Here is a 27,656-nt window from a genome sequence, read left to right as displayed (position 1 = left end):
CACTATTGTATGATAAAAGCCCTGCCCCTCTTCTTCACCAGTTATATCAGGAGGGTCTGGCCTCTCAAAATATCCAGCGACTGCGGACGCTGGCATACAACTCTTTATATAGCTCCGCCACGTGTAAAATTGCTTCTAATTTCTGCACATGTTCAGACTACTGTGCCACCCACAGGGCGGGCTGCAAAACTCCAGTGTCAGCACCAGAGAGCGGGCCGTAAGACTCATGTGTAACCCACAAGCAGGCTGTACGAATCCTGGGTCAACGCCAGTACAAGTGCTCAGTTTCTTGGGTCTTTCCTAGTGTGAGCCCTAATTCACCTAGGTCCACCCAGTGTGAGCTGTAGGATTCCTTTGTCAACTCCACAGCAAGCTGTTAGATTCCTAGTTCAGCGCCATTACAAGCACGCAGATTCTCTTGGATCTTCCCTTTTGTGATCTCTAATTCACCTAGGTCCACCCAGTGTGAGCTGTAAGACTCCTGGATCTTTCCCAGTGTGAGTTGTAGGACTTTTGGGTCTATTCCGGAGCAAGCTGTTAGGGGAGAAGGCCCAAGAGTCTAAGAGCTGTAAGTCACTTGGGCCCCCCAGTACAAGCTGTGAGTCTCTTGAGTCATCCCCAAAACAAGCTTTAAGACCCCTCAGCCACCCCTAGAGAGAGTCTGTAAGACATTTTGGCCACCGCCTGTTTTAGCATTGCACATGGTAAGAGTATATATTGTAATCATATTTAGAAAGTAAAGTACATAGTTTTTGACCAGTTAAATTAGCAGAGTGTCATGATGTATTGTCCAGTTATTTTGCCCAAATTTTGGTAAATTGATTAAAGGTTACTTCTGCTACAATGGCAGAATTTTCACCTATTCTGGTAATGGCTAGGACGGCTGTAGGGGTTTATGGAGGAGGCCGCTTTTTTGTTTTTTAATAGGTGAACTTTAATCAATTTACCATTCATGTTAAATGGTTTACCATAAACATTAACAGGGCTGAACTCATAGACATTGTATATATGGTTTTGTATGGTACTTTTGGTGAAATTATCATACGCTGGCACATCATACACTATTGTATGATAAAAGCCCCGCCCCTCTTCCTCGACAGTTATATCAGGAGGTCTGGCCTCTCAAAATATCCAGCGACTGCGGACGCTGGCATACAACTCTTTATATCGCTTTGCCATGTGTAAAATTGCTTCTAATTTCTGCACGTGTTCAGGCTACATTGTCACCCAGAGAGCGCGCTGTAAGACTCATGTGTCATCCCCACAGGCAGGCTGTAGGATTTCTGGGTCAACACCAATAGAAGTGCTCAGTTTTTTGGGTCTTCCCTGGTGTGACCTCTAATTCACCTAGGTCCACCCAGTGTGAGCTGTAAGACTCCTGGATCTTTCCCAGTGTGAGTTGTAGGACTTTTGGGTCTATTCCGGAGCAAGCTGTTAAAGGAGAAGGCCCAACAGTCTAAGAGCTGTAAGTCACTTGGGCCCCCCAGTACAAGCTGTAAGTCTCTTGAGTCATCCCCAAAACAAGCTTTAAGACCCCTCAGCCATCCCCTAGAAAGGAAAAGGAGGGACTGCAGTACGAACAACTTGGACAGGAGCATGGTCAGCTTCTGCGCCTTAGGACGCATACATTTGTCTTTTTGTAATCGCCTCATGCAACAACTGCTGCCGCCTTGCGTAGCGAGGAGCAGGAGCATTTGGACCGGGAGATGCTGTCAAAGACAAACAGCTCCCTTTGGCAGAGGTGCTGGAGCCTTGACTGGCTGAAATGGCATGTGTGCCACTAGCTGCTGCCACTGTTGCTGCGCAGTAGAATGGACCTCCACATCTGTATCACGTTTCTCCCAGACCATTGGATGGTGATGGTGCATGAGTTGACGCAGGGCTGTGGTGGCAACGTTAGCTCCCTGGCCACACTTCTCTACATATACACAAAAAACTGCCAGACCACCAAGGTGGTGATTTTACTGCCAACACTCTGCACTGAGTGGCTAACGCTGCTGCCTTCCTGAGACCCCCATCATCATCGATTTGTGTTTCCCTGTCACTGCTATTCTCCTCAATGGTCTCAGAATGCACAGCCTGACTACTTGCAAGTGCAACATAACCTACCGTGCCACTCTCCACATCTCTACTTTCCCACCTACTGCACAAAGCAGCAGATGTCTGCCCTACCATTTCACTGCCAAGCAGCTGCTGACTGTCCTTAAGGAGTTCGTCCTCGCTGTATAGTGGCGCTGAGCCCAGGCCACTTAGTAGATCTCTGGCTGAGGGAAATGAACAGGTTGAGCAAAGGTGAGCGCCTCTGACCTGCTGCTCAGCCATACCAACTAAGTGTTGTATTTGACGAACCCACGGACTCTTGGCTGTCAACCAATCGACAACCTTTGGGTTGTTTATCAGCTCACTGCCTCTACATGACAACGGCAGTTCTGGCCTCACAGAGTCACAGACACCCTGGGATACGACAAATCCTATTTAGAAAGAGATGGACCTATACCAGACAGTAATAGGCATGTGCCATACGTAGAAAGGGCACAATAATGTTATACAACCATCCGCTTTTAACAACTAGCAATACTGAAAAAGGAAGGAAAATGAGCACCAATGGTAATAGTAAAACCACAATTTTATTAGGTATAATTAAAAAGGTAACATGTAACAAGACGGGGTGATTATGCAGCAAGCATATGTGGGTGCTGAGCAGCAGGAAACGTTCAGTGAGCTTTAAGATTATAGATATATAATAAGCGAAGTGCCAAAGTGCATAGAACTGAACATACAATAAGTAAGTATTATTGCATCACAAGTATTAGTGGTACACAGACAGCCATAAAGCATAGTAGTAATACCTTGAATCCAGTGACAGTAAAGTGAACAGAAGGGCCGCTGCTCAGCACCTCCCCGACACATGTTTCGTCCTCTCAGGACTTTGTCAAGGGGTGGTGCCAGAAAGGTGTGAACAGATTAAAAACTGGAGCTGACCAATATGGATTAAGAACGCACCTGTACAAAATGAGGAGATGAAAGGACGTAGGAGGTGGTGAGATGTATGGCGCATGTCCAGGGGCATGTGCGCCGGAACGATGACAGGGGCGGGACAAACGCATCATCCGGAGCAGTCATGTGATCCGGACGATGCGATGGCCGCCCGCCCGCACAACCGCACAACCACCTGTGGGCGAAGGCGCCATCTTAGAAATGGGCATAGAAGATATACTCTGGCAATGTATAACAGACAGCGGTAATGGGTTCAATGGGCCATGGGCGAGGCTATATATAAGGAGCAATGTATATGCTAGCCATATAAAAAAGGGGGTAAAGTGCAAGTGTGCATGAACAAATTAGTAGATCACAGTACATTTATATAAAACCATAAAAAGGGCAGTACAAATACAAAGTGCAGATCAAACGTGAAAAATACAGGTGAGTCGATGTTGTGCACAAAAAAGGACAATCCACTAAAAATTATTATCTATGTCTATACATTGGCTAAAAACAAGCACATTAGAATACAAAGAGACAAAGTGACAAGTGTTAGCAGCTACATGGACAATGATGCATGATGATAATAAGCTGTGTGATAATAAAGTGCTAAGTGTCGGAGCATATATAGGACAGAAATGCTGCCCAGAATAAGTGAACAGCCATATGGATACCAATTCAAAACATATAAAGCGGAGCGATGCACTGGCCAATCAGGGAGTTGTCCCAAAGTGAGATGAATAAAAACGCATGTCAGTTTCACCAGGAGACAGATAGGATGCATCTTGTTACATGTTACCTTTTTAATTATACCTAATAAAATTGTGGTTTTACTATTACCATTGGTGCTCATTTTCCTTCCTTTTCAGTATTGCTACCCTGGGATACGAGCAGAAATCACTACAGAAAGTATGTGGATTTTAAACAGATTTCTTCCTATTCACTTCAGCAACAAAAAAGAACTGCTATTTGGGGTATACTGATCCCCCAAAACAGACACCCTGGGATTGGAGTAGAAATTGCTACAGCACAGTACAGTACAAGCAGCAGGACGCTACAGACAGCACATGCAGTGTGAAATGCCGAGATTGGAATTGGCTGCCTGTTTTTATAGGGCTGTGACATTACATAAGCCTGCCCGTCGCTGATTGGCTTACAGGTCTGCACATGTGATTGAGGGTGTTCCTTTCTCCTTCCCAGAGTTCTATGCCCCATGTAACACATTGTGCTTGCGCCCCTTTTGGTAATTAAGGAAAAAAAATAACCTTTGTTTCCATGAATCACCGTAAAACTTCGGATTTGTGAAGAATCAAATTTTCCCTGAAATTTGGACCTTATTCCACTGCATTAGAATCAATTCGCCCAACTCTACCAAGCGCTCTTTGTCAATTCTGGTCACTGGACTCCTGCAGAGGTCACCTCGATGGTCAGATGTCCATTTTAGTATGCTGACCCAATCGACGCTAATGTAAGAGATTTTTTTCTAAGCCTTAAACCGCCCTGCATGTATTTGTAAGGTGACTTTTAAATTAACACAACATGGCCTTCATGGCAGAACCACCCAGGAACTACACATTCGAATGAATAACCACAGGTCCAACATCACAAATGGTTACTTGAAACATAGCGTGTCGAGCCACTTTTCCCTCAAACACGGCAAGGACTTCAGTGACATCAAGATCACCCCGATCGAAGAAATTCCTTCCACCACCACCAACAGATTCCAGAGACTCCGTCAACGCGAATCATACTGGATCTACAAATTGGACACCCTTTCCCCCGCTGGGCTCAACGATATGGTTGAAACATCATTCTAACCTCTCATTTACATCTCCTCTCCCCCTGGATCCCTTTAGCCACATCTTCTGACCCCCCCCCCCCCCCAATGAGACCAATTATAATGTCTTTACTATTACTGCTCATTTTAATATTGTAATGCTCTTTATATCTTACTTTATCCAATTATGTACCTTATTTTCATTCATTTTCTACTCTTCATTCATTTATTCATTTATTTATTAATCTATCCATTTACCCACTATACCTATTTATTTATTTATCCATATTTATTCATATATTTATTCATATATTTTATCCAATTTTGTACCTTATTTTCATCCATTTTCTCCTACTCTACATTATTTATTTATCCATTATTTATTCATTCATTATTCATACACCTAGGTTTACCTGGAAATCTCCTTTTACATTTCTACTTAATCATTTAGTCTTTTTTACACCCTCTATTCTATATACGATATTCACATATGGTTTACATTTACATTTATGGTCCCACTTTTATGTGTCTATTCAAGTACATTCACAATCATCTATGCTATTTATCCATATCCCATGTGCACAAGCACATGCGCATGTGTAGGTATATGTATATACATACACATATATATTTACACAGGGTCTTCCATCCTTATATATATTTACTTATATTTATATTTATTATTTATTTATTTTTTAATACCTGAGTTAGCCCCTAATTAAGACATTGATGCAATTTATCCGTGCATGCATTTATACCCTTCATACCCTATGTAATCATGTATCTATTTATCCATTTATTTATTTATTTATTTACCCCCTATTCACACCGACACCTTAGACTATGCATTCATTCCTTCATTCATTTATATATTCTTCCTCCATTGACACTCACACCGACCTGACCCTCTGTTCTCCTTACAATCACCTTACCCATCCACTCTGCGACCCTGCTCTGAGTCTTGCGCAGGCGCACTGCCACTACACCGTCCGGACCTGTCGGTCTGTCAATCAATTAAAAACCGCGTGTCTTCCTGGCACGCTTTCTGTCCATCCCGCGCCAGAAACAGCACGCAGCCCTCTCTCCAGCTACACTGAACGCAGCGGTAAGTCGCTCTGACACCCCACACGCCCCCCCTCGGATCTCATCGCTGTCGTTATTCACCCCCGGTCTCATCTACATCCTCTTCTCCCCCATTAGGTTCGGACACCTACGCAGCAAAGCACCTGCCCCAAATACAGCAGGATCCCCTGCAGGTACTCCTTACCCTTCTACCCATTCACCCACTCTTTACCATTTTGCATACCCATCCATTGATCTATCCACTCATCATCATCATCTACTAATTAATTAATTAATTATTTATTCACTCATTCACTTGTTCATTTATCCATTCATCCATTCATCTATTTATTTATCGATTCATTCACTACAAATCATCTATCTAATTAATTAACCAAACATCTGCCCAATTCCATCCAGACTAACCATTACCACTACAATCTTCCTGCCTATATCCATTACTTTGCATCTATATATACACACTAAAACCTTGCTATTTTTTAAGCTTATTCCATTTATTATTTATTATTATATTATATATATATATATATATATACAGTATATATTTTTTTATATTATTATATTTTTTATGTTTATATTTATATCTACGCATCTTATACTTTGCGCCTTTTATTTTATGTTATGTTTCATTCTTATGTTTCAATTTTATGTTTACTAACTACTAACCATGACACATTGGGGGTCATTTACTAAGGGCCCGATTCGCGTTTTCCCGACGTGTTACCCGAATATTTCCGATTTGCGCCGATTGTACCTGAATTGCCCCGGGATTTTGGCGCATCGGCGCCGGCTTGCGCGCGACGGAAATCGGGGGGCGTGGCCGAACGAAAACCCGACGTATTCGGAAAAACCGCTGCATTTAAAAACCAAAAAAGTGTCGCTTGGGAAGCGCTTACCTTCACCTGGTCCGAGGTGGTGCATTCCGGCGCGTTGAGATGATTTTCCGCGCAGCAGCGCCACCTGGTGGACGGCGGAGGAACTGCCTTCATAAATCCCGTCCGGACCCGAATCCTGTGCAGAGAATGCGCCGCTGGATCGCGAATGGTCAGGGTAAGTAAATCTGCCCCATTATGTTTTGTTCTGTTTTTACTATGTAATCTTACAGTGTTTGACCTGATGAAGACGCCATTACGGCGTTGAAACGCGTAGTCATTATTTCCAATAAAAAAGAATCAATATTACACCTTGGATGTAGCGCGTCTCACTATTCAACCCCGTCCTTTTTCTCTATTTCTGCACACTACAACTGGATACACATCCAGCTCCGGGGCGTGACGCTGCAACTCCACTCCATTACCTCCCTCCCCTCCCCCCTTCTTTGTGCATACTAATTGGCGCCTGGCTCTAAAAAATCCCCCACAATTTTTTCTTCTCCACCTCAACATGGCCTTCAAACAGAGAAGTTGCAGAACAAAATAAGGTATCAATAATGAAGACACAGTAATTTCAAAACAGTTCACATAAAATGAAGTTTGTCAGCCATGTCATGATTCAGTGATAAACATGACCCCCGGCTAAAACTAAAATGTCATCCGCTTGATCCAAAATGGCATCTTGTAGAGAAGTATATCTCTGTCCAATTTGTGGCAGACAATGTCAGAGAAGCTATTATGAATACTGAAATGTTCATCTTAAGGCTGTGTTCACACACATTCCGCTAATATTCTGTTGACATTGTGTTTACACAATCACAATGTTTCTAAATTGCGCTCACATTGCGTGTACATTCCATTTTCATCACAAATGAATTGTGAAAGCAAATGCGAACATCAAACGTTATGTCAAACGTTAAGTATCTACATTACATTTATGCAAACATGACATTTACATGGTGTTTGCACTACATTTGTGGGTATGCGGCATTTTCGTTGACAGAGCACTTGTGTGTTTTTTTGCTGGCAGTTGTGTTTTCATGGTGTTTGCATTTACTTTGTGTTTGTGTTTACGCTCATCTAGTGTTTGCCCTTACGTGGCGTCAAATTTGAGTTTACGCGGCATTTGCGCCACGTGTATGCTAACGCTATGTTTTCGTTTCTTCTACACTTACGCAGTGTTTGTGTCACTTTTGCGCTTACGTGGTGCATTTGTTACTCTTACGCTTATGTAGCGTGTGAATGCAAATAAAATAATAATGTATTAAGTTTATGTGAACACAATTATTGCCTTGTGAAGGCTGTCTTAGGTCATTGACCTCTGACAAGAATAGACATTGTACAACTTTGTGAATGACAGCTATAGCTGGACTCTGCAAGACTTCCCCCATGACTAAAGACTATTTTTATATTTAGTTACACATTCTAGCTTTATCATCAGCTTTATGTAAAGGACATATATGGCATCATGTGTTCTCTTATGTCATCAGTCACATGTCTATGTAGATTGTGAGGGGCAGTCCCAGGATTTCACTATATATAATAAAGTTTATTTGAATGCTCTGGGGGGGAAGGTGGATGGAGCACTAAGCAACAACGTGTCACCTGTGTCTCTGTCCCTACTCCCTACCCCCACTATCTCCTATGGGGGGATGACTCTGTTCTCTCTGTGGGGCAAATTTACTTACCCGGCCCATTCGCGATCCAGCGGCGCGTTCTCTGCTCTGGATTCGGGTCCGGCCGGGATTCATGAAGGCAGTTCCTCCGCCGTCCACCAGGTGGCGCTGCTGCGCTGAAAATCATCTCCACGCGCCGGAATGCACCACCTCGGACCAGGTGAAGGTAAGCGGTCCCCAAGCGACACTTTTTCGGTTTTTAAATGCGGCGGTTTTTCCGAATACGTCGGGTTTTCGTTCGGCCACGCCCCCCGATTTCCGCCACGCGCATGGCGGCGCCGATGCGCCACAATCCGATCGCGTGCAACACAATCCCGGGGCAATTCAGGTACAATCGGCGCAAATCGGAAATATTCGGGTAACACGTCGGGAAAACGCGATTCGGGCCCTTAGTAAATGACCCCCTGTATGTCTGTCAGTCTGTCTGTCTCACTCTCACACCCATAGATAACTTGCTGTAAGCCGCTGCAACGACAAGCGTTTGTGTCACATTTGTGGTTACGCAATGCGTTTGTGTTTGAGCTGCATCTGCCTCACATTTAAGTTGCGTTTATGGTTACGGGCCGTTTCCATTTACATTGTATGCATGTTTACAATGCGCGTAAAATTGCATTTTTGTAAACACGGTGCAAACGCAATGTCAACAGAATAATAGAATGTGTGTCAACATAGCCTTTAGATGCATATAGAGAAATTACAGCTCATAGCTCATAGTATGAGAGAAGATTAGCATAATACACGCCTCAAGCTCCAGCTCAGCTCCTCCTCTTTGACCAAACACAGATTATAATGGTCAGATCTTGGGACTAATAACTATGCAACCGTGGGGGCTAGTAAAGTGCCCGTAAATCTGTGTAGTAGTCCCTACAGTATGGTATGCTAATCTCCATATAAGTGAGGTAATGAAAGTTCCTCTTTGAGGTTGACTGATCATAAACCATTAGAGAGGATTTTAAACAAATCTCTTCTAGGAGCACTATAACTTTTACAGTACATGCTGCTACAGTTACAGAAATACAACCTAGATGTGGTCTGCAAAAAAGGATCAGCATTACCTCCCAGAATATGCATTGTCCAGGGGACCGGAGCAAATTAACTTTTCAGAATTGAGTTGCAGAAATGTCTCTGCAACAATTCCAGAGGTGCACTGAACGAGATGAGGTTTTGCAAGTATTAAAAACATTAGTCCTTACAGGATGGCCTGATCAGAAAGAAAAAGTGTTAATAATATGCCTATATGCATAATAGACTATTGAGGCTTTAGGGATGAAGTAAGCATACAAAATGGAATTCTGTATTAAGGACACAGAGTCATCATACCTTATAAGTTACACCAAGAAATGATAATGAGGACTCATTCTAGCCACTTAAGAATTGAAGCATGTCTTTGCAAAAACAAAGATGTTATTTTCTGGCCACACATGGGTCCAGAGATAAAAGAAGCAATATAGAATCTGATACTTGCAATGAGTATATGTGCTGACAAACAAAATAATCACCAATCACCCACAAACTGCCAACTCTGCCATGGATCAAGCTAGGCATCGACTTATTTTCTTTGCCAAGACAAGATTATTTAACCCCTTAAGGACGCAGGGTTTTTCGGCTCATTTCTCGCTCTCCAACTTTCATTTTTTACGTGTACAGACCTGTGTGAGGGCTTATTTTGTGCGTAAAAAATTTTACTTTCCCGTAATTTTATTTATTTTAACATGCCGTGTACTGCGAAGCTGAAAAAAAAATCCAAATGTGGAAAAATTGAAAAAAAAAAACACACGTGTGTCACGTTCTTGTGGGCTCAGTTTTTACGACTTTCACTCTTCGCTCCAAATAACACGCCTACTTTATTCTTTGGTTTGGTGCGATCGCGGTGATACCAATTTTATAAAGGTGTTATTGTGTTTTAATATATTTTCAAAAATTAAACGAATGTGTACAAAAAAGAAAAAAAAAATTTTGCCATATTCTGACGCTAATAACTTTTTCATACTTTGGCGCACGGAAATGTGTGAGGGGTCATTTTTTGCGAAATGAGGCGACGTTTTCATTGCTACCATTTTGAGGTCTGTGCGACATTTTGATCATTTTTTATTTCATTTTTTATGTTATGTAAAAAGGTGTAAAAGTCGCATTTTGGACATTTGGGCGCCATTTCCAGCCTCGGAGGTCACCGTCGCCCGTAACCGTTTTTATATTTTGATAGATCGGGCATTTTGGGACGCGGCGATACCTAATGTGTCTGTGATTTTTACCGTTTATTATGTTTTATATCGTTCTAGGGAAAGGGGGTCCTTAGTAAATGATCCCCATTGCATCCTCCCTATATCACAGTCAGTCAAATGGGAAAGCAGAAGCATCTGTAAAATAGTTGTTCTTGACTGGAGGAATACCCCAACAGAAGGTATAACCAGTAGTCCGGTACAACGGCTAATGCCAAGAAGGACCAGGACTCTACTTCCTATGGTACAGAAACTTCTTTTTCCAAACGTGATAAAAGGGCTATGGCAAATAATATAACTGAAAGACAGCAAAAGGCAAAGACATTGTCACGGGTGCTCCCGCGATCCCTGTCTCGGATTGCGGGCACATCCGTGCTCCTGCATGTGCCCCCGCTGCAGCCTGGCCAGCTCACTCAACTCTTCCGGATCCTGCTCTTCCCCAGACTGCCGTGCGTGTGCGTCCCTGCCTCCTAGGGTGCGCAAGCGGCACATGCCGAAAATTTAAAGGGCCAGCGCACCGCTAATTGGTGCGCTGGCTGAATACCTCACCTTTAGAAATCCTGATTCTTTCTGTGTCCCCTGCCGGATCTTTGTGCCTCACAGCCTAAGAGAAAGCTTCCTGGTGATTATTCCTGTATTCCATATGTAAAACAAAAGAACAAAAGGGGATGCACAAACACTGGCCTATACAAAAAATATTTTATTTGAATAATTCAAAAAATAACAATGAGGACACCACAATGATAAAAAATATTTGAAAATGTGACACAATGGCACAATAATTCCCACTGGGAGTGTGGGTGGGAGGAGGAGGAGTGTGGGTGGGAGACCCCACGCATTACGTCACGTTACCGTGACTTCCTCAGGGGTAGTGGAGATGAAATGGTTCTGTCCTGTTTATATAGGAAAAGTAATCAGGTAAATACCTTGTTATCAGGTGTATGAGGCATGATGTCCGGGTGGACACACAGGAAAGATGAACCCTGACCCGGAAACAAAACAACACGCGTGCAATGTGGTTCGTGTGGTGCAAAGTACACGAACGTCCAAAATTGACATCAGATATGCCCAAACTGATTGTGACCTATAACAATCAGTGGGATGATGTACAATGCATTTTAGAGAAGCACTGGAACATTCTCCTCAGCGATGAGAGACTCGTCTCCCTAATTCCCCCTAATCCCCAATTGGTTGCAAGACGTGCAAGATGTTCTATCTGTCCATTGATTCTATCTGGAGATACATTCCAGGATCCCGTTTCAGGCAGTGTGATCCGACTTCATAACTACATCAACTGCAGAATGAAAAATGTCATTTATGTCCTAAAATGCCCTTGTAACAAACTGTACATTGGACAAACTACGCAAGAACTGCGCAAACTCATTCAACAGCATCTTTCGACCATAACGAATGCGGAGTCCCATTTCAGACAAGAAAAACCGTTATCCACAGTAGCCGCACATTACAGGACTTGCCATCAGGGAAGAACAGCGGGCACCAAGGTGGTGGGCCTTGATATAGTGAGGAGGAATACCCGGGGAGGGGATATTACCCCAGCATTACTTCGTAGCGAAGCAAGATGGATCTTTAGACTTGACTGTCAGGCTCCGAGAGGACTAAATGAGGACCTCCTCTTTTCTGGCTTCTGTAAGCAATAAATATCTACTTGGGAACAATTGGTGTCCTTGTATGGTAAGTTGTCTTTCTTATTATACAACTTTCATTTTCCATTATGATTATGTTTTATTATTCATTCATCCAACTCACTTATGTGCTTTGTTTTCACGCCTTTACCCAATATACCATGGTCGTCATGGGCAGGCCAGTCCCACTGTTGTGGTTAGATGTCCTCCCATCATGAACCACTTTACTCAATTGTTTATTTCACCAATGCTTCGGCACATGGTGATTGGTACTATGATTTTGTTTTGGATACCACATACATTTTTTGATTTGTCTGGTTACATGTAGTGTTTTGGGCCCATTTAGTTTTTACAGGAGGCCGGCCTTATCGCTTGTTTGATAATTGGACTGCTCAGGAACAGACGTTCATGGGTTTGTATATTTCTCATTCTTTTCACGTTACACAATATTCTTGTATTGTTTCTCACTCACTATATTTGTGCATTTTCTCACACATTTCCTTGCACTTTGTCGCTTGCTTTGTGGTGTCACTTTGAGACCCCTTACGTTTGGTATTTATTAAATTTTTTCATTTGGGTCCCTCTATTAGCATGTTTCCTTTCACTCTTGCTACACCCTTTCTTATTCATTCATTTTCCACTTTTTCATTTTCTTGCGTTTCTTGCCACTCGCATGCCTTTTTTTCTCTTCCTTCCTCCTTCATTTCCCCTTTTTTTTTCTTTTTTCGTTTCTTTTCCTCTCTCCTCTTTCTCCTGTTTTTTGCTTTTTCCTTATATGTCTTTGCCTATAGTTATTTACATCTCTTCCCCACTTATATATGTACTCCCATATTAACGCTTATGCTTTCCTCATATTTAGTGTAATATCCACATTATGATCTAAATGGGCCGTTTTTCTTACTCATCTGCCTCGATGTTTCTACCCACCCGTTGTTTCCCAAGCAATGGATGGCCAGACCTCTATCTTTTGAGTCCACGCCAGGACTCGGATTTGTGTTGTTTATTGATCATGGCTTGCATTCTTTACATACTTACCTGGGTCTTGCAGCCACTTGATGTGACTTCTACAATATATTCCACCCCTGCTCTGGTTTCCCGGAACCTTGATTCTATGATTCCGGAGATGTATATGTTTATATGTTATAAATCCCTTGGAACATCTTTGTATAAACCCATTTACACATGTATGTATTTACATTTATTTTTGTCTTGATAATATTTTTGTGTGACCAAAGATACATCTTTGATATTTGTTTATATATCGACTGTGGCTTGGATTTCAGTCCCTTGAATTCCCCAATATGCATCCATTGTATCTAACTTGTATTCAGTACGCATTATTTGAGACACCCTCTCCTATGTATTCACCTTTATTCTTAGCTATGTGTTCTGTCCCGTTTGTATGGCCCTTATCGATTGTCCATCCTTATTAACGTAGCCCGGTCACCATGCATCTGTATCACTTCAACAATGTCTTTTACCTTCTTTATTTTCACTTATCGGCTTCATACTGCAATTTATTAAATACATATACGTATATATATTTCTATATATCTTTCACATTGGGGGTCATTTACTAAGGGCCGGATTCGCGTTTTCCCGACGTGTTACCCGAATATTTCCGATTTGCGGCGATTTCCCCTGAATTGCGCCTGAGACCACTTGGCGCATGCGCACTTCATCACTTTCTGGGTCTTTGCACCGCACGTACCACAGCGCATGCGTGGTGTTTTGTTTCCGGGTCAGGGTTCATCTTTCCTGTGTGTCCACCCGGACATCATGCCTCATACACCTGATAACAAGGTATTTACCTGATTACTTTTCCTATATAAACGGGACAGAACCATTTAATCTCCACTACCCCTGAGGAAGTCACGGTAACGTGACGTAACGCGTGGGGTCTCCCACCCACACTCCTCCTCCCTCCCCACGCCTGACCTATCTCATTTACCTTCTTTTTTTGTGTTCTGGGATCATGCTCATTTCTTATTTGGCACTCTTGTGAGGTATTGTACAGTATTATGTCATCTTCTTTGTTTCCAGGACCTTTTACACATTTAGTATAGTAGTAGGGGGTCACTAGAGGGGTCTGGAGTCAGTGGTGGGGGTTGTTCCTTGGTTTGGGACCAGGTTTCCTCTCCCAGTGGGAATTATTGTGCCATTGTGTCACATTTTTAATTGTTTTTATCATTGTGGTGTCCTCATTGTTATTTTTTGATATGAATTATTCTAATAAAATATTTTTTGCATAGGCCAGTGTTTGCATTCCCTTTTGTTCTTTTGTTTTGCATATGGTGCCCAATTGGGTGCACTTGGCCTTAGTACACATTCATATAATAATTTTATGCAGTGCCGTTCCCCTTCTTTGTGAATATACCTGTATTCCTGCGTTCCTGCGTATTCCTGCGTTACTGTGTGTCTCCGCTCCTGAGTCCTGTGTTGCCGCGTTACCCGAGTTCCTCCGTGTTGCTGTGTTCCGTGTGCCTATGTTCCCGTTCCCACCTGCCTGGACCTCCCGTTGCTGACCCTGGATTTGTACTTGACCTTGCATCTCTGCCGTCTGCCCTGACCCTTAGCCTGGACCTGACCTCGAGACTGTCTTCTCCTAAGGTACCTCGACCTCGGCTGCCACCACGGGCTAGTCGCACCTGTGGAATGACCTGGTGGTATTCTGCCGCAGCAAGTCCAACCCGCTTTGGGGCGGGCTCTGGTGAAAACCAGGTGCCACTTAGACTCCGGTCCCAGGTGTCGGCTAGTTCCATCTCCCACGGTGGTCCAGAGGATCCACTGATCCTGACAGACATACTATGACAGAGGAGCCAAGGAGCTACCGGAATTAAATATTGCCTAACCAATGCGCATTCAGTTAATTTGGCAAAAGTCCTACATCAAACACACAACTGTACAGAAGAAACTTAAAATTTCTATGGGATGTTGATGATAATTATCCGGACACCAGCAAAATATAAAGACCATGGGGGTCATTTACTAAGGGCCCAAATCGTGTTTTTACGTTGGGTTACCCGAATTTTACCGTTTTGCAACGATTTTCCCTGAATTGCCCCGGGATTTTGGCGCACATGATCGGATTGTGGCTCAGCGCGCCGGCATGCACGGGACGGAAATCGGGGGGCGTGGCCGTCGGATTCAGAGAAACTACCGTATTTTTTTTTAAAAAGTGTCGCTTGACACGCGCTTACCTGCATCCGGCCTGGCTTGGTGAACTTCAGTGAACTCCGACGGAATTCAGCGCAGCAGCGACACCTAGTGGACATCGGGCGCACTACCTTAGTGAATCACCGGAAGATACAATCCTCCACACAGAACGCTCCACTGGATCGCGACAGGACCGGGTAAGTAAATGTGCCCCAATATGGGGAACGTTTACTAAGGGCCATGCGACAGTTTTCTTTCGGACTTTGCATGTTCTTTCTAGTGCAAACTGCTTGCACAGGTATTTAAGAAGGGTCTGCGCCACATATGTGCCGCACTCGACCCTTCTGCACTGAAGGGGTGTTCTGGTGCTCAGTTGGACCGTGCGCCACATTTATCATGCATAGTCCGACAGAATTGTGTTGCACGTCCCATATTAAAGGTACACCAAGAAAAGTGTAGCTATGTAGAGGGCGCCAGATTCATGAAGAACGTGCACCAGAAATCATGTATCTGGCGCCCTCTGCACAGGCAAACTGCATATAGTGCAGTTTGCACTGTTCTTATTAAATGTGCTCCTATATGCAAATTCTATTCTAGATAAAAAATTATTACCTTTGTTATAAAGTTTAATTTGATTTCATAAGAAAGGGAGAATGTTGGTAGTTATTTATATAGAACATGTATACTGCCATCTACACGCTACATTGATATGGCAGTTGTTAATATTCCTATGTTGTTTGTAGCTCAATAAAGTTATTGTTGAAATATTTACATGGCTAAACGAAACAAATAGAAATGAAGATGTTTAGAAGGATTTATTGGGTAATATTAGGTGGTGTATGACAATACAGAAGGTTATTATACAGTCTATGGCTTCTGTTACACATGATATTCTATTATACAAAATAATGTAATGTTATTAATCCTAAACATTCTCCTTTCTTCATCAGATTCTACACAGCATAATTAATCTGTTGCCTTTAGTTCCTCCACAGGCATGGCATCACCCATCACTAAATGGAAAAGTGGGCACCACTGATATGCACATTTGTGCTACTGCTGCATAGGTTTATGCATATGGAAGCCAGAAGAAACGGCCGTTGCTTGCTTTTTGCACTCCGCTATCTCCCCTGTAAGTATTGTCTAAATAAAGGACATGCATGAAAAATAAAGCCAGGTGAGAGCTATGTTATTCTTTTTGTTCTACATCTTTGCAATCTGCTAACACTTGATAAATAAAGAGCACCCCTGAAGGCTTTGTCAAGTTTGCTGCCCACACATTGATGATGGATGTATAAGTTATATGGGAAGATACCGAGTAAGGCTACATTCACACTGCTGCATGGGGGACCTATATACGGCTGACGTATATACGGGCCATATACGTCCCCCATAAGCGGCAATGGGCACACGGCGCCCTACGGAGCGGTAAGGATCGCACATGTGCGGCACCGTACCGCTCCATACCCCAGAAAACGATAGGACATGTCTTAACTTCTCCCGTATTATGGCGCTGTGCGCCATATATCCCTATGGAGAGGGGCGGGGGTAAGCAGCGCTCACCTCCTCCTCCTCTCCCCGCGCTCTGCCGTGTGCCTGCCGTGCTAAAGTACGGCGGGCAACAGCAGTGTGAATCTAGTCTAACAGTGCCATCACTATCCTTGATGTTTTACAAGTTTCTTTATAGACTGAGGGGCAATGACATATACTGTATATACTCGAATATAAGCTGACCCGAGTATAAGCCAAGGTACCTTATTTTAAAACAAAAACTGTGAAAACCTATTGACTCGAGTATAAGCTTGGGAGGAAAATGCATTGGTCATAGCCTCCACCCAGTATATAGCTATCTAGCCAGGCTGCCCATGCCCTCAATATATAGCCATTCAGCCCATGCCCTCTAGTATATAGCCAGCCCATACCCCCAGTATATACCAAGCCACCACACGTCCCCCCAATATATAGCCAGCCCCTGCCCCCCAGTATATAGCCAGCAAGCTCATACCCCCTAGTGTATACCAAGCCTGCCCATACCTCCCAGTATATAGCCAGCCATCCCATGCCCCCTAGTATATAGCTAGCCAGCTTTTGCTCCAGTATATAGCCAGCCTGCCCATTCCCCCCATTATATAGCCAAGTCCTGCACCCTTGTATATAGCCAGCAGCACATGAGCAGAGAACAAGGATAAAACGAGTTAGGTTTTTTCGCATATTTTTTGTGCTTAAAAACACAGCTTATACTCGAGGATAAACAGTACATCCATGGACGTGGTTCTGTTTCTAACATTCTAACAAAAGATTTGCCCTATAGTCAGGTTCTGGGTTGACAGCAGTAAACAACCATCCCTACCTGTTTTATCAATAAGAAATATAAGAAATGAGAATACATGACCCTAGGATATGCAGTATACATACAAGAAGGGTTTGTTGCAGAAATTTGTGTGGGACAGAATGGGACATAAAAGTTCTGCAACCATCTGCTGCATATGAATATATCCGGATGTATCATCTCTCATCTGTCTACATTTCTTACCTCATGTTTGTCACCTCCAGGGCTCAATATCATCTAGTTATTTTTGAAGACACAAGTCAGAAATATTCTTATTTAATTGCAGAAGTATCAAACCAGCCAATATCATAGACCTGGGCCTGGCGCAGGACGGTCTGACCAATTCCAGTAAGATCTGCAAACAGACTGGACCATACTGGTATATGGCCCCAGAGGTGCACCTGGATAAACCTTATACTGTAGCAGTGGACTGGTGGGGTCTTGGGATTGTTGTTTCCAAAATGCCATCTGGAAAATCCCCCTTTTATGATTTCCACCAGATGAGAAATGTTTTACATCTAATGGAGATCATAATTACCAAAAAGAAGCCAGAGATTCCATCATGGCTAAATGAAGACCTGAGAGCGCGGTCACACGGTGCATTTTGGTTGCGTTTTCATTGAGTTTCAAATGTGAACACAAATGTTAACGAAATGTAACACAAATGTTACATTTGTGTATTGTTAACGCATTTATTAAGATTCCATTTGTAAATGCAAATGTTAACAGTAATGTAATTAAGAAAATCACCTCTCCTTAGCTGTTGTAATGCATTTCAAAACACAGTGGGGCTCATTTACTAAGGGTCCGAATCGCACATTTTCGTCGGGTTACCCAAATTTTTCCGAATTGCCCTGGGATTTTGGCGCAAGCGATCGAATTGTGGCGCACCGGCGCCAGCATGCACGCAACGGAAATCGGGGGCTGTGGCCGTAGGAAAACCTGACGGATTCGGAAAAACCATGGAATTTTTTTTAAAAAATGTGTCGCTTGACACGCACTTACCTGCACCCAGGATAGCTTGGTGAACTCCAGTGAACTCCGACGGACTTCAGCGCAGCAGCGACACCTGGTGGACATCGGGCGCACTACCTTAGTGAATCGCCGGAAGACCCGAATCAGCGTCGGGGAACCCGCCGCTGGATCGCGAATGGACCCCGGGTAAGTAAATCTGCCCCAATGAATATGCAACCAAAATGCACAATGTGACTGCACCCTGAAACATCTTATACAAAACCTGCTACAGAATGATCCAGAGATGCACTTGGGTGTGTCTGGTAACATCAGAGACCACCCATTTTTCTGAACCATCTGTTAGGGTGCTTTCACACGATGCGTTGCATCAAGTTTTTTGATGCGTTTTTGACGCATTCCAATAGCTGCAGCCTTCATCACATGCTGAGGTTACATTGCGTTTTAGCAGATGCAGTGGAAGTGCAATGTAACCTTAGCATGTGATCAAGGCTGAAGCCTTTGGAATGCGTTAAAAACGCATCAAAAATGCAGCGCATCGCGTGAACGCGCCGTGTGAGGAACTGAAGATGAAGAGAGCATGGCCACCCTTTACATCTAGTTCTGGTGATGAATCATTTGTTTAGGCCAGGAGATGAAAAAAAAAAACAATGCGTTTTTTGAAAACGCATCTGTTTTTGACCAGTTTGAATTAAGATAATCGGTCAAACCTGTCAAAAACAAATGTGTTTTTTAACGCATGAAGTTTTGGATGGACTGCTTAAAAACGGGCCAAAAACGCGTTCAAAACGTCACTATAAGAATTTTATAGTCCACTTATTTTGAGCATGGGCCTTGGCCCCCTGTAGTTTTTGGGAGAGTACCTTACAGTCCCCTTACTTGGTTCACACATGTATTTCCCCTTGCTTGTCACTATAATAATATTTTTCTTCTTTTATATTATGTTACTACTAACCCTTAGAACAACTATAAGTTAATTTTTGCTCCTGTCCAACAATGCATACTGTGGTACAATGAATATTGCATCCTCTCAAGAAACCCTCTACAATTTTTTTGGATCATCATGGGCACTGTTCCATATCTGAATGAAGTAAACGATAACAGAAACAATTACTTGACCTCTTACCCTGGGAACCCAATTCCCCCTTAGGATATGCATATATACGGTTCCTCTGGATCTTGCATGGACCTGTCCCCCATGGACCAAATGGACTTGACCAATCCAAATGTGTGTTATATATTTTTCTTTATGCTTATCTCTGGACTATAATGGCTACTTATGCCTTCCACAGCTACTCTACACCAATCGGAATGATGGATTGCCATATGTTATACTTTGTTGTTTATGCTTGCCTGCGCCCTTGTTGTGCCCCCCATTGCCTCTCTATCATCAACATCCTTGTACTTTATCTATGTTACATGTGGAAACTCTTTCTAGATAATATTTAATGATAATAATAAAAATTCGGCTTTACATAAACTTTTGTATTCGTCGTATTCTCGTGTATTCTCTTGGGGGTCCTCTTCCCTCTCGTTCTAATTTTTATACCACATTTGCACGCTACTTTAAGCCTAAGATAATGGTGACTCTTCACCATGGGATTTACAGGACAATCAGTCCTTTGGTTGCTCTTCACTTCAAATTGATATCTATGTCTATTAGATATGTTGTTGTTACTCCTATACTTCATTTTCGCGAGGAAAAATATATAGTATCTACCTCAGTGATAAGATCTATAGCAGTTGATTTGATCCCAGATGAACTCCCTTATTTCTTGAAACAATAGTGAAACAATAGATATCTCCTTTAGTACTTGACTCTTCGGCTTCTTTTTTATTTCTAGGGTACACATATATTTTTTGCGATTTGAATGAGCGCCCGTGTGAGTTGGTCTATCTATAACCTATACTTTTTTTTTCTATATCGTGAATCTATTTAGGTACTATTTTACATAATACAGCTACTTTTATAACCTATACTTTTTATTAGTATTGCGTATGATAGCCCTTTATATCCCATTGGGGATATTATTATAGGATATTATTATACTTTTTTTTGTTTATTTAACTCAGTATACATCTTCGGCTGCTTCACATGCCTAGAAACATATCTTCCGCTATTCACCCAATCTCGAGTGGTCTATGTAGAAACTTCCCGTTTACTCGGTACCTACCAACCTAATATTGCGATCTTTCCCTACTTCCAGCAGGGCCCTGCGTCATATCCGGCACTCGCGCTGAACACATTGCTCCATTGATTAGACACGCACCTGTTGAGAGGTACGATGGGGGGTAATTAAGGGAGCATGCCACACTAGAGGACATTCTTACCCCTGAGGAAGTCGTGGGGAGTCCTCCACGTCCTCCATTACTGCTGAACCGCTGTGATGATCTATTGTATAGATGCCGACCTGTGTACCCCTTTTTCCATGTAACTGCTTTGTAATGTATACTTCCCTTTCTTTACTTCAGTGACTTACCTTTTTGCTTTGGCTGGTTACTCTTTATCCCTTTGGGGTACTAGATAGCGTGGGTATTGTTCTTTTTGTACTTTTTTTACTCATTACCAGGGGCTGTACAGCTTTACCCTTATTGGAGGAGGTGTGCGTTTGGTGAACCAAACCTGGTGGCACAAAACACTTGATTATTATATTTTTTTAAGTTGCTTTTAACCTGTCCTTCATGTCCTCGATGGAGTATTTTTCATGTTGTTAAAATAAAGATTTATTGTATTTTATTGACTTTTTGCCTTTTGACACACACCTTTTCTTTTTATAGTATTCTATTGCCTGATTTGTGTGCTGACACATACTTTATCTTGTTGGTTGTGCATGGCCCATCCTTGTATAGTGTTATTATTACATTATATTGTTACATCTGTTTTATGTGTTCAAAATATAAAAGCGAGTTTTGTGTAAATGTTTAGTCACATTTACACTAGATTTATTTAGTTGTACAAAACTCGCAACTAGTTATTTTGTTTTTCCTACACCAGGAAGGGACTGGAGTGGATTTGCACCTAAATTTTCAACTGTGGTACTTTATGTATCTTTCTACCATATCTGAATTCACATGATAAAACTGGAATCAGCTGTCTGAAATGAAAAGGGGAATGGTTTGGTAATAAGCTGCAAAAAATACTGGGCGACAATTGTGAGACATTTCAAAGATAGAAAACATATGTAACTGCAATGATACCTTGTATCTAGAAATTAGTTGTCTTAATTTACCACTAGGTGGCTCTATATGATCTGGTACATACTGAACAGTACTGTAGAGGCAGCAAGGGGCTGATAGAATAAGGAAATTGAATGATATTTTATTACACTTGATAAAATGGAACATCCCATAAATATAACAGATAGAAATTCCCATTTTACCAATTAAAAATAGCAGTGCAAATGCAGCAAAGCTAAATTGGTAAGTTTGACAATTGATTGTTGTATCAGCGTGTTTTACAGTGGCTTTTCTCAGAACTGCAGGTAAGACGACTATATAAACCACAGAAGACACAGGAAGCAGCAAACACCTCAGGAAAGTAACACTTTCGCAACTCTCTGTCTCAGTTATCTGATCATCTTACAAATAAAGTGGAAATTACAGTTACAGAAATATATTTAGTTCTTTAAGGGGTATTCTCGCCTGGGCATTGACATTTAATTTATTACCTTCTATCACATTTCTTTCGGACGTTTTCATATGATGGGCTGCGTTGTGTTTTTTTTTTATGCGCATTAGCAGGGGTGAACCTAGCCTTTCTGCTGCCTGAGGAGAGCTATAAAATGAGCCCCCCCCCCTCCCTCCCCACTCCATATATGTATTATATCAAGGAGTGTCAGGACCACATACAGCATGCTGCCATATACCATATAATACATACAGTGTGCCGCCATATACCATATAATACATACAGCGTGCTGCCACATACCATATAATACATACAGCGTGCCGCCATATACCATATAATACATACACTGTGCCCCCATATACCATATAATACATACATTGTGCCGCCATATACCATATAATACATACAGCGTGCTGCCATATACCATAACATACATACAGCGTGCCGCCATATACCATATAATACATACACTGTGCCCCCATATACCATATAATACATACACTGTGTCCCCATATACCATATAATACATACACTGTGCCCCCATATACCATATAATACATACAGCGTGCCACCATATACCATATAATACATACAGCGTGCCCCCATATACCATATAATACATACAGTGTGCCCCCATATACCATATAATACATACAGCGTGCTGCCATATACCATATAATACATACAGTGTGCCTCCATATACCATATAATACATACAGTGTGCTGCCATATACCATATAATACATACAAGGTGCTGCCATGTACCATATAATACATACAGCGTGCCGCCATATACCATATAACACATGCAGCGTGCCGCCATATACCATATAATACATGCAGCGTGCCGCCATATACCATATAATACATACAGTGTGCCCCCATATACCATATAATACATACAGCGTGCCCCCATATAGCATATAATACATACAGCGTGCCCCCGTATACCATATAATACATACAGCGTGCCCCCGTATACCATATAATACATACAGCGTGCCCCCATATACCATATAATACATACAGCGTGCCGCCGTATACCATATAATACATACAGCGTGGGGGCGGACCACAGACTGGAGAGACGAGCCGGGGGTCCGGGAGAGGAGGGTCAGAAGGCAGCCGCAGACAGAAGGCGGCCGCAGACAGAGGGGCCGAGCTGCGGTGAGTGACCTGCCTGATGCCGCCCCACCGTCCACCAGGAGGCGCCGCCGCCTGAGGCGAGTTTCTCAACTCGCCTCATGGTAGGTGCGCCCCTGCGCATTAGACGCATTCCAAAGGTTTTGGCCTTGATCACATGCTGAGGTTACATTGCGTTTTAGCAGATGCAATGGAAACACAATGGGGCAGATTTATCAAGCTGTCTGAAAGTCAGAATATTTCTAGTTGCCCATGGCAACCAATCACAGCTCAGCTTTCATTTTACCATTGCTCATGAATATTTTAAAGGGGAGCTGTGATTGGTTGCCATGGGCAACTAGAAATATTCTGACTTTCAGACAGCTTGATAAATCTGCCCCAATGTAACTTCTGCATGTGATCAAGGCTGAAGGCTTTGGAATGTGTCAAAAACGCATTAAAAATCCCAACGCATCATGTGAAAGCGCCCTCATTTGGATGTTATTAAAAAAATGTACCTGTGTGAAGATAATTTCCTTAGAAACAAGATGGTAATCCTTGGATACGACCACAGCTGCTGGAGTGATTGCACAAAGAAACGCTGAATCCAGGTGGTCAGATGCCTCAATAACCCATTGCTGCCATTGTGCGTAGGTAGTCGTAACCAAAGACAGCTATCTCATTTCTATGGGACATTTATGGGAAATTATGTTCGCACAGGTGAATTGTTTTTAATAACATGTGTTTGTAGAAATGTGTAGAAATGCCTACACGAGAATACCCCTTTTAAATAAAAGTGTAGGTTAAGGGTAATGAATTGGTGTTTTTTATTTGATCTACTAACATATCCAGGTTATTTTATGGGCAGTATATAAGGTCATATTAATATCATGTTGTTTGTTGTCAACACTAGGGCTACCCATAGCTACAACATGGTTTTAAACGTATCCAACAGTTATCCGCTATCCACAGGATAGGGGATGACAAGGTGGTCAGCTTGAGTCCGACTGCTGGGACCTCCATTGATCACGAGAACAGAACCCCCACAGGGGTCCAGTTCTCATGAACCAGTGGAGTAGCGAGGCACACATCCATCCTGTTGCTTTATTTAGCTGTATGGGAGAGCTGATGAAAGCTGAGCACAGCGCTCGTCTATCTCAGGCCCTTCCATACAACATAATTGGAGTGTCTGTATGCTGTTTAGTGGGGTAAGTAGGGACTCCTTGTATCATATAAATCAATATGCAATGATTCCTGTCCCCTGCAGTATGGTCAGCACACAGGATTCTGCATGGTCCGTGATCACGAGCTGATTGTGGATAGTTTGATAGGCTAAAAACACACAACCTTGTTCAGTCTATGAATTTCAGGCTGTGCACTGGTATGATGCTACGAGTCCCTACTTCTCTGCAGAACAACAGCGCTCAAATGTAATCATGAGGAAGTTTTGCTGTGACTCCTTCTATCATATTTTACTATGATGTTAGGAGTCCCATCCCCTGCATAGGGTACAGTCCATGAAATAGATTTAGTCACACATTTGTTGTGGATTTTGAAGAAGCAGGCCACCTCAAAATGACTCAATCTGTGCTCATTTATAAACAGGTAAGGATTTTGGTCCTAAAAAAGAACCAAAAAAGAAAGTTGCACTATATTACTATTTCTTGGCGCATAGAATGTACTATAAATAGTTTACATAGAATAAGTAGGAATCTAGAAGGATATGGCATAGAGTGAGCCATTTCCCCAATGTACACCCCACATGTGTTACTGTAGGGCTCCACAGCCTCAGTCCATCCTTCCTCTGCACCTCACCGCTTCACATTCACATCTTAATGACATTTCAATGAAAAGAGGAACAGTCCACCAACCCCAAAACAGGGGGCGATTTTTCTACCTTTTGATCCCCAACTTCTTCATCTAAAGAATAGCAGAAAACACATATAAGGGTTTTCTATATTAAAATATGTCATATTTACCCTGTTACAATTTATATTACACCTGTCCTTATTCCAAAAATGAGCATGATGTGTGAAGGGCGCCTCCCCCTCCTCCTGCAGTTGGTATCGTCCAGATTGTAACAGTTTCTCTTTGTAGGTTTTTTTTCCTGCTCAGTGTCTATGAAGGATTGACCATGGCGGCTACTGAGATAGCGCGGCAGATGGTGAGTGCACCCGGGGGTGCGAGGTATATGAGGGGCTCGTACATACGTACGTGTATGTGTACGTACACCGAGCAGTCATGTGTGTGAGGAGCGGCGGCGTCTTCTGCTCGTCTTCAGACATAGCGGTGATGGGGCGCCGCTGCCCCCCGTTATCTAGTCTGTTTAGAGGTTGTACTGCACCAGCCGGCTGCCATGCAGGGCGTTGGCAATGTACAGGCTGCATGGCATGAGAGGAGGATGAGAGAAGCCCATTATATAGCAGGTGCGGGCAGAGCTCCTCCTGTACCAGCAGTACCAGGCAGCAGTACCGCCTCATGGCCAGGACTGAGCAGTACTCCCTGGCATTGTCTATGACTGGTCAGTCACATCTGTACATTTCCCTGCATGCATGCACATCTACCTACAGCCTATATTTTGACACCTTAAAGGGGTTGTCCAGTGATCAACAACATTAGGACTTGCACAGATCCCAGGAATGGGAGGAGGGGGGTCTTGTGCATCTTAATGAATGAGGGGTCACACATAGACGCCGTGCTTGGCGTCATTAGACATTCAATGAAGTGACAGCACGTGACCACCACTTCATTCAAATAAGGCAAAGACCACCGGACCTTTTCATAGTTAGAGGGTCTTTGTGATGGGACAACCAATCCTTACCCTGTATTATGTCCATCGGTGCTACGTGTTGGTTTATGGCACAATCACATTGGGCATTCTATGGAAATCTGTCTCTTAACCAATGCGTATTCATGTAAAACATTGATGTATGTTTGCCGGTGAAGTATCAGCAGCGGTGGTGGTACCCCGTGTGACCTCGTCTGCAGGCTGGGGATGCATGGTTGAGGGTTGTAGCGGGTTTATTACTGTGGTCTCTAGTAACAACATTTTAGATTACCGTAGTTGTTTTCATATATTACATTATGTGATTGAAATCCACAGCATGACATTGGTGGATACTGCTTACCCCTGTAGATCACCTGTAGGGATTCTGGAAGAAGAGCCACAGCAAAAAGTAGCCAATTTCTGTTGTTTTTTTTTTTTTATGTGACATCTTGGAGGAGAATGTGCAGCTGAATGTTTTTGCTAAAAATGAAGCCGCTTTTTTGGCTCAAGCCTAAGGCTGTGTTCACAATTCATAGGCTACTGAAACGGTTGAGATCTGCAACAAGCGCCATGGGGGACATTTATTACTGCTTCTACCTCACTGCACTAAAATAATCGCAATTTCTTGCAGTCCACGTTTCAGTGCACGACTGCCTGCGCTGTGGGCTGGCATGGGACATTCCTGCCTGTGTACTTTTTAAAATTTACGTTGGCATGTTTTTCATACAACTATGCGAGGTCAGCCCTGGCATGGTGTTAGCGCCGTGGCTGCCCAACGCATGATAAATTCCCCCCATGTGTTTTGCACATTTTACACTGGGTTCTGGTTACTGATCACTTGCGTTTTTAAAGAACCACATACAGGATCTGGCTGAGGCCTGTCCCTGTACCCTAGAGCTGTGTTTGTAGACGTTGAGCTGGACCCTAAGATTACCTGCAGAAGATCATTCCACATCTCGACCCTGAAAAAACGATGGTACATTTCTTCCGTTTGTCACGGCCTCCCTTTTTCACTGCTGTCCTAATGGCAGTTATACACGGCCAAATTTATGGTGGGTATAACTAGCCACAACACCAGTCGTCTGAGGTTCATGCAAGGAACTCTTGAGAATTTTTTTTTATTATTACATGGTACTTCTTTGGGAGCTTGTAAGAAAAAGCAGGAAATAAAAAAAAAAATGCTCAAAATAATGCAATACAAGTGGGAAAACAAACCCCAACCAAAATGTGGGAGATTTCCCAAATTACCTTCCACATAAACTAAAGAATATATTTGTGGAGCTCGGCGTGGTTCAGTCCTCCAAGTGTTTTTCCATTTTCCGTTCTGTTTTTGTACCCAAAACTTAATCATGCTCCTGAGTTAATAACTGCTTTGTACAAGAATAAAGCCAAGAAGGGATTGGGTCGCATCCTGTGTGTATGGGAAGACC

At 42.8% G+C, this 27,656-nt stretch overlaps 1 protein-coding gene across 7 annotated transcripts in view; it reads left to right on the top strand.

The window, feature by feature from the left end:
* The window catches only part of SEPTIN6 (septin 6), a 230,624-nt gene that overhangs the window by 139,009 nt on the left and 63,959 nt on the right, over positions 1-27,656 (top strand). The window contains exon 1 of one of the 7 annotated variants that reach the window (XM_072123545.1): positions 25,557-25,623. The exons of the other annotated variants lie outside the window; for them this stretch is intronic. Coding sequence (XP_071979646.1) covers positions 25,594-25,623 — 30 coding nt within the window. The 5' untranslated portion in view covers positions 25,557-25,593. Of the gene's footprint in view, positions 1-25,556; positions 25,624-27,656 lie in introns of those variants that run through there. 7 annotated transcript variants of the gene reach the window in all.

The sequence above is a fragment of the Engystomops pustulosus genome, chromosome 9 (genome assembly GCF_040894005.1).
Source record: "Engystomops pustulosus chromosome 9, aEngPut4.maternal, whole genome shotgun sequence".
Lineage (NCBI taxonomy): Eukaryota > Metazoa > Chordata > Amphibia > Anura > Leptodactylidae > Engystomops > Engystomops pustulosus.
This window is presented reverse-complemented; position numbering and strand designations above follow the sequence as displayed.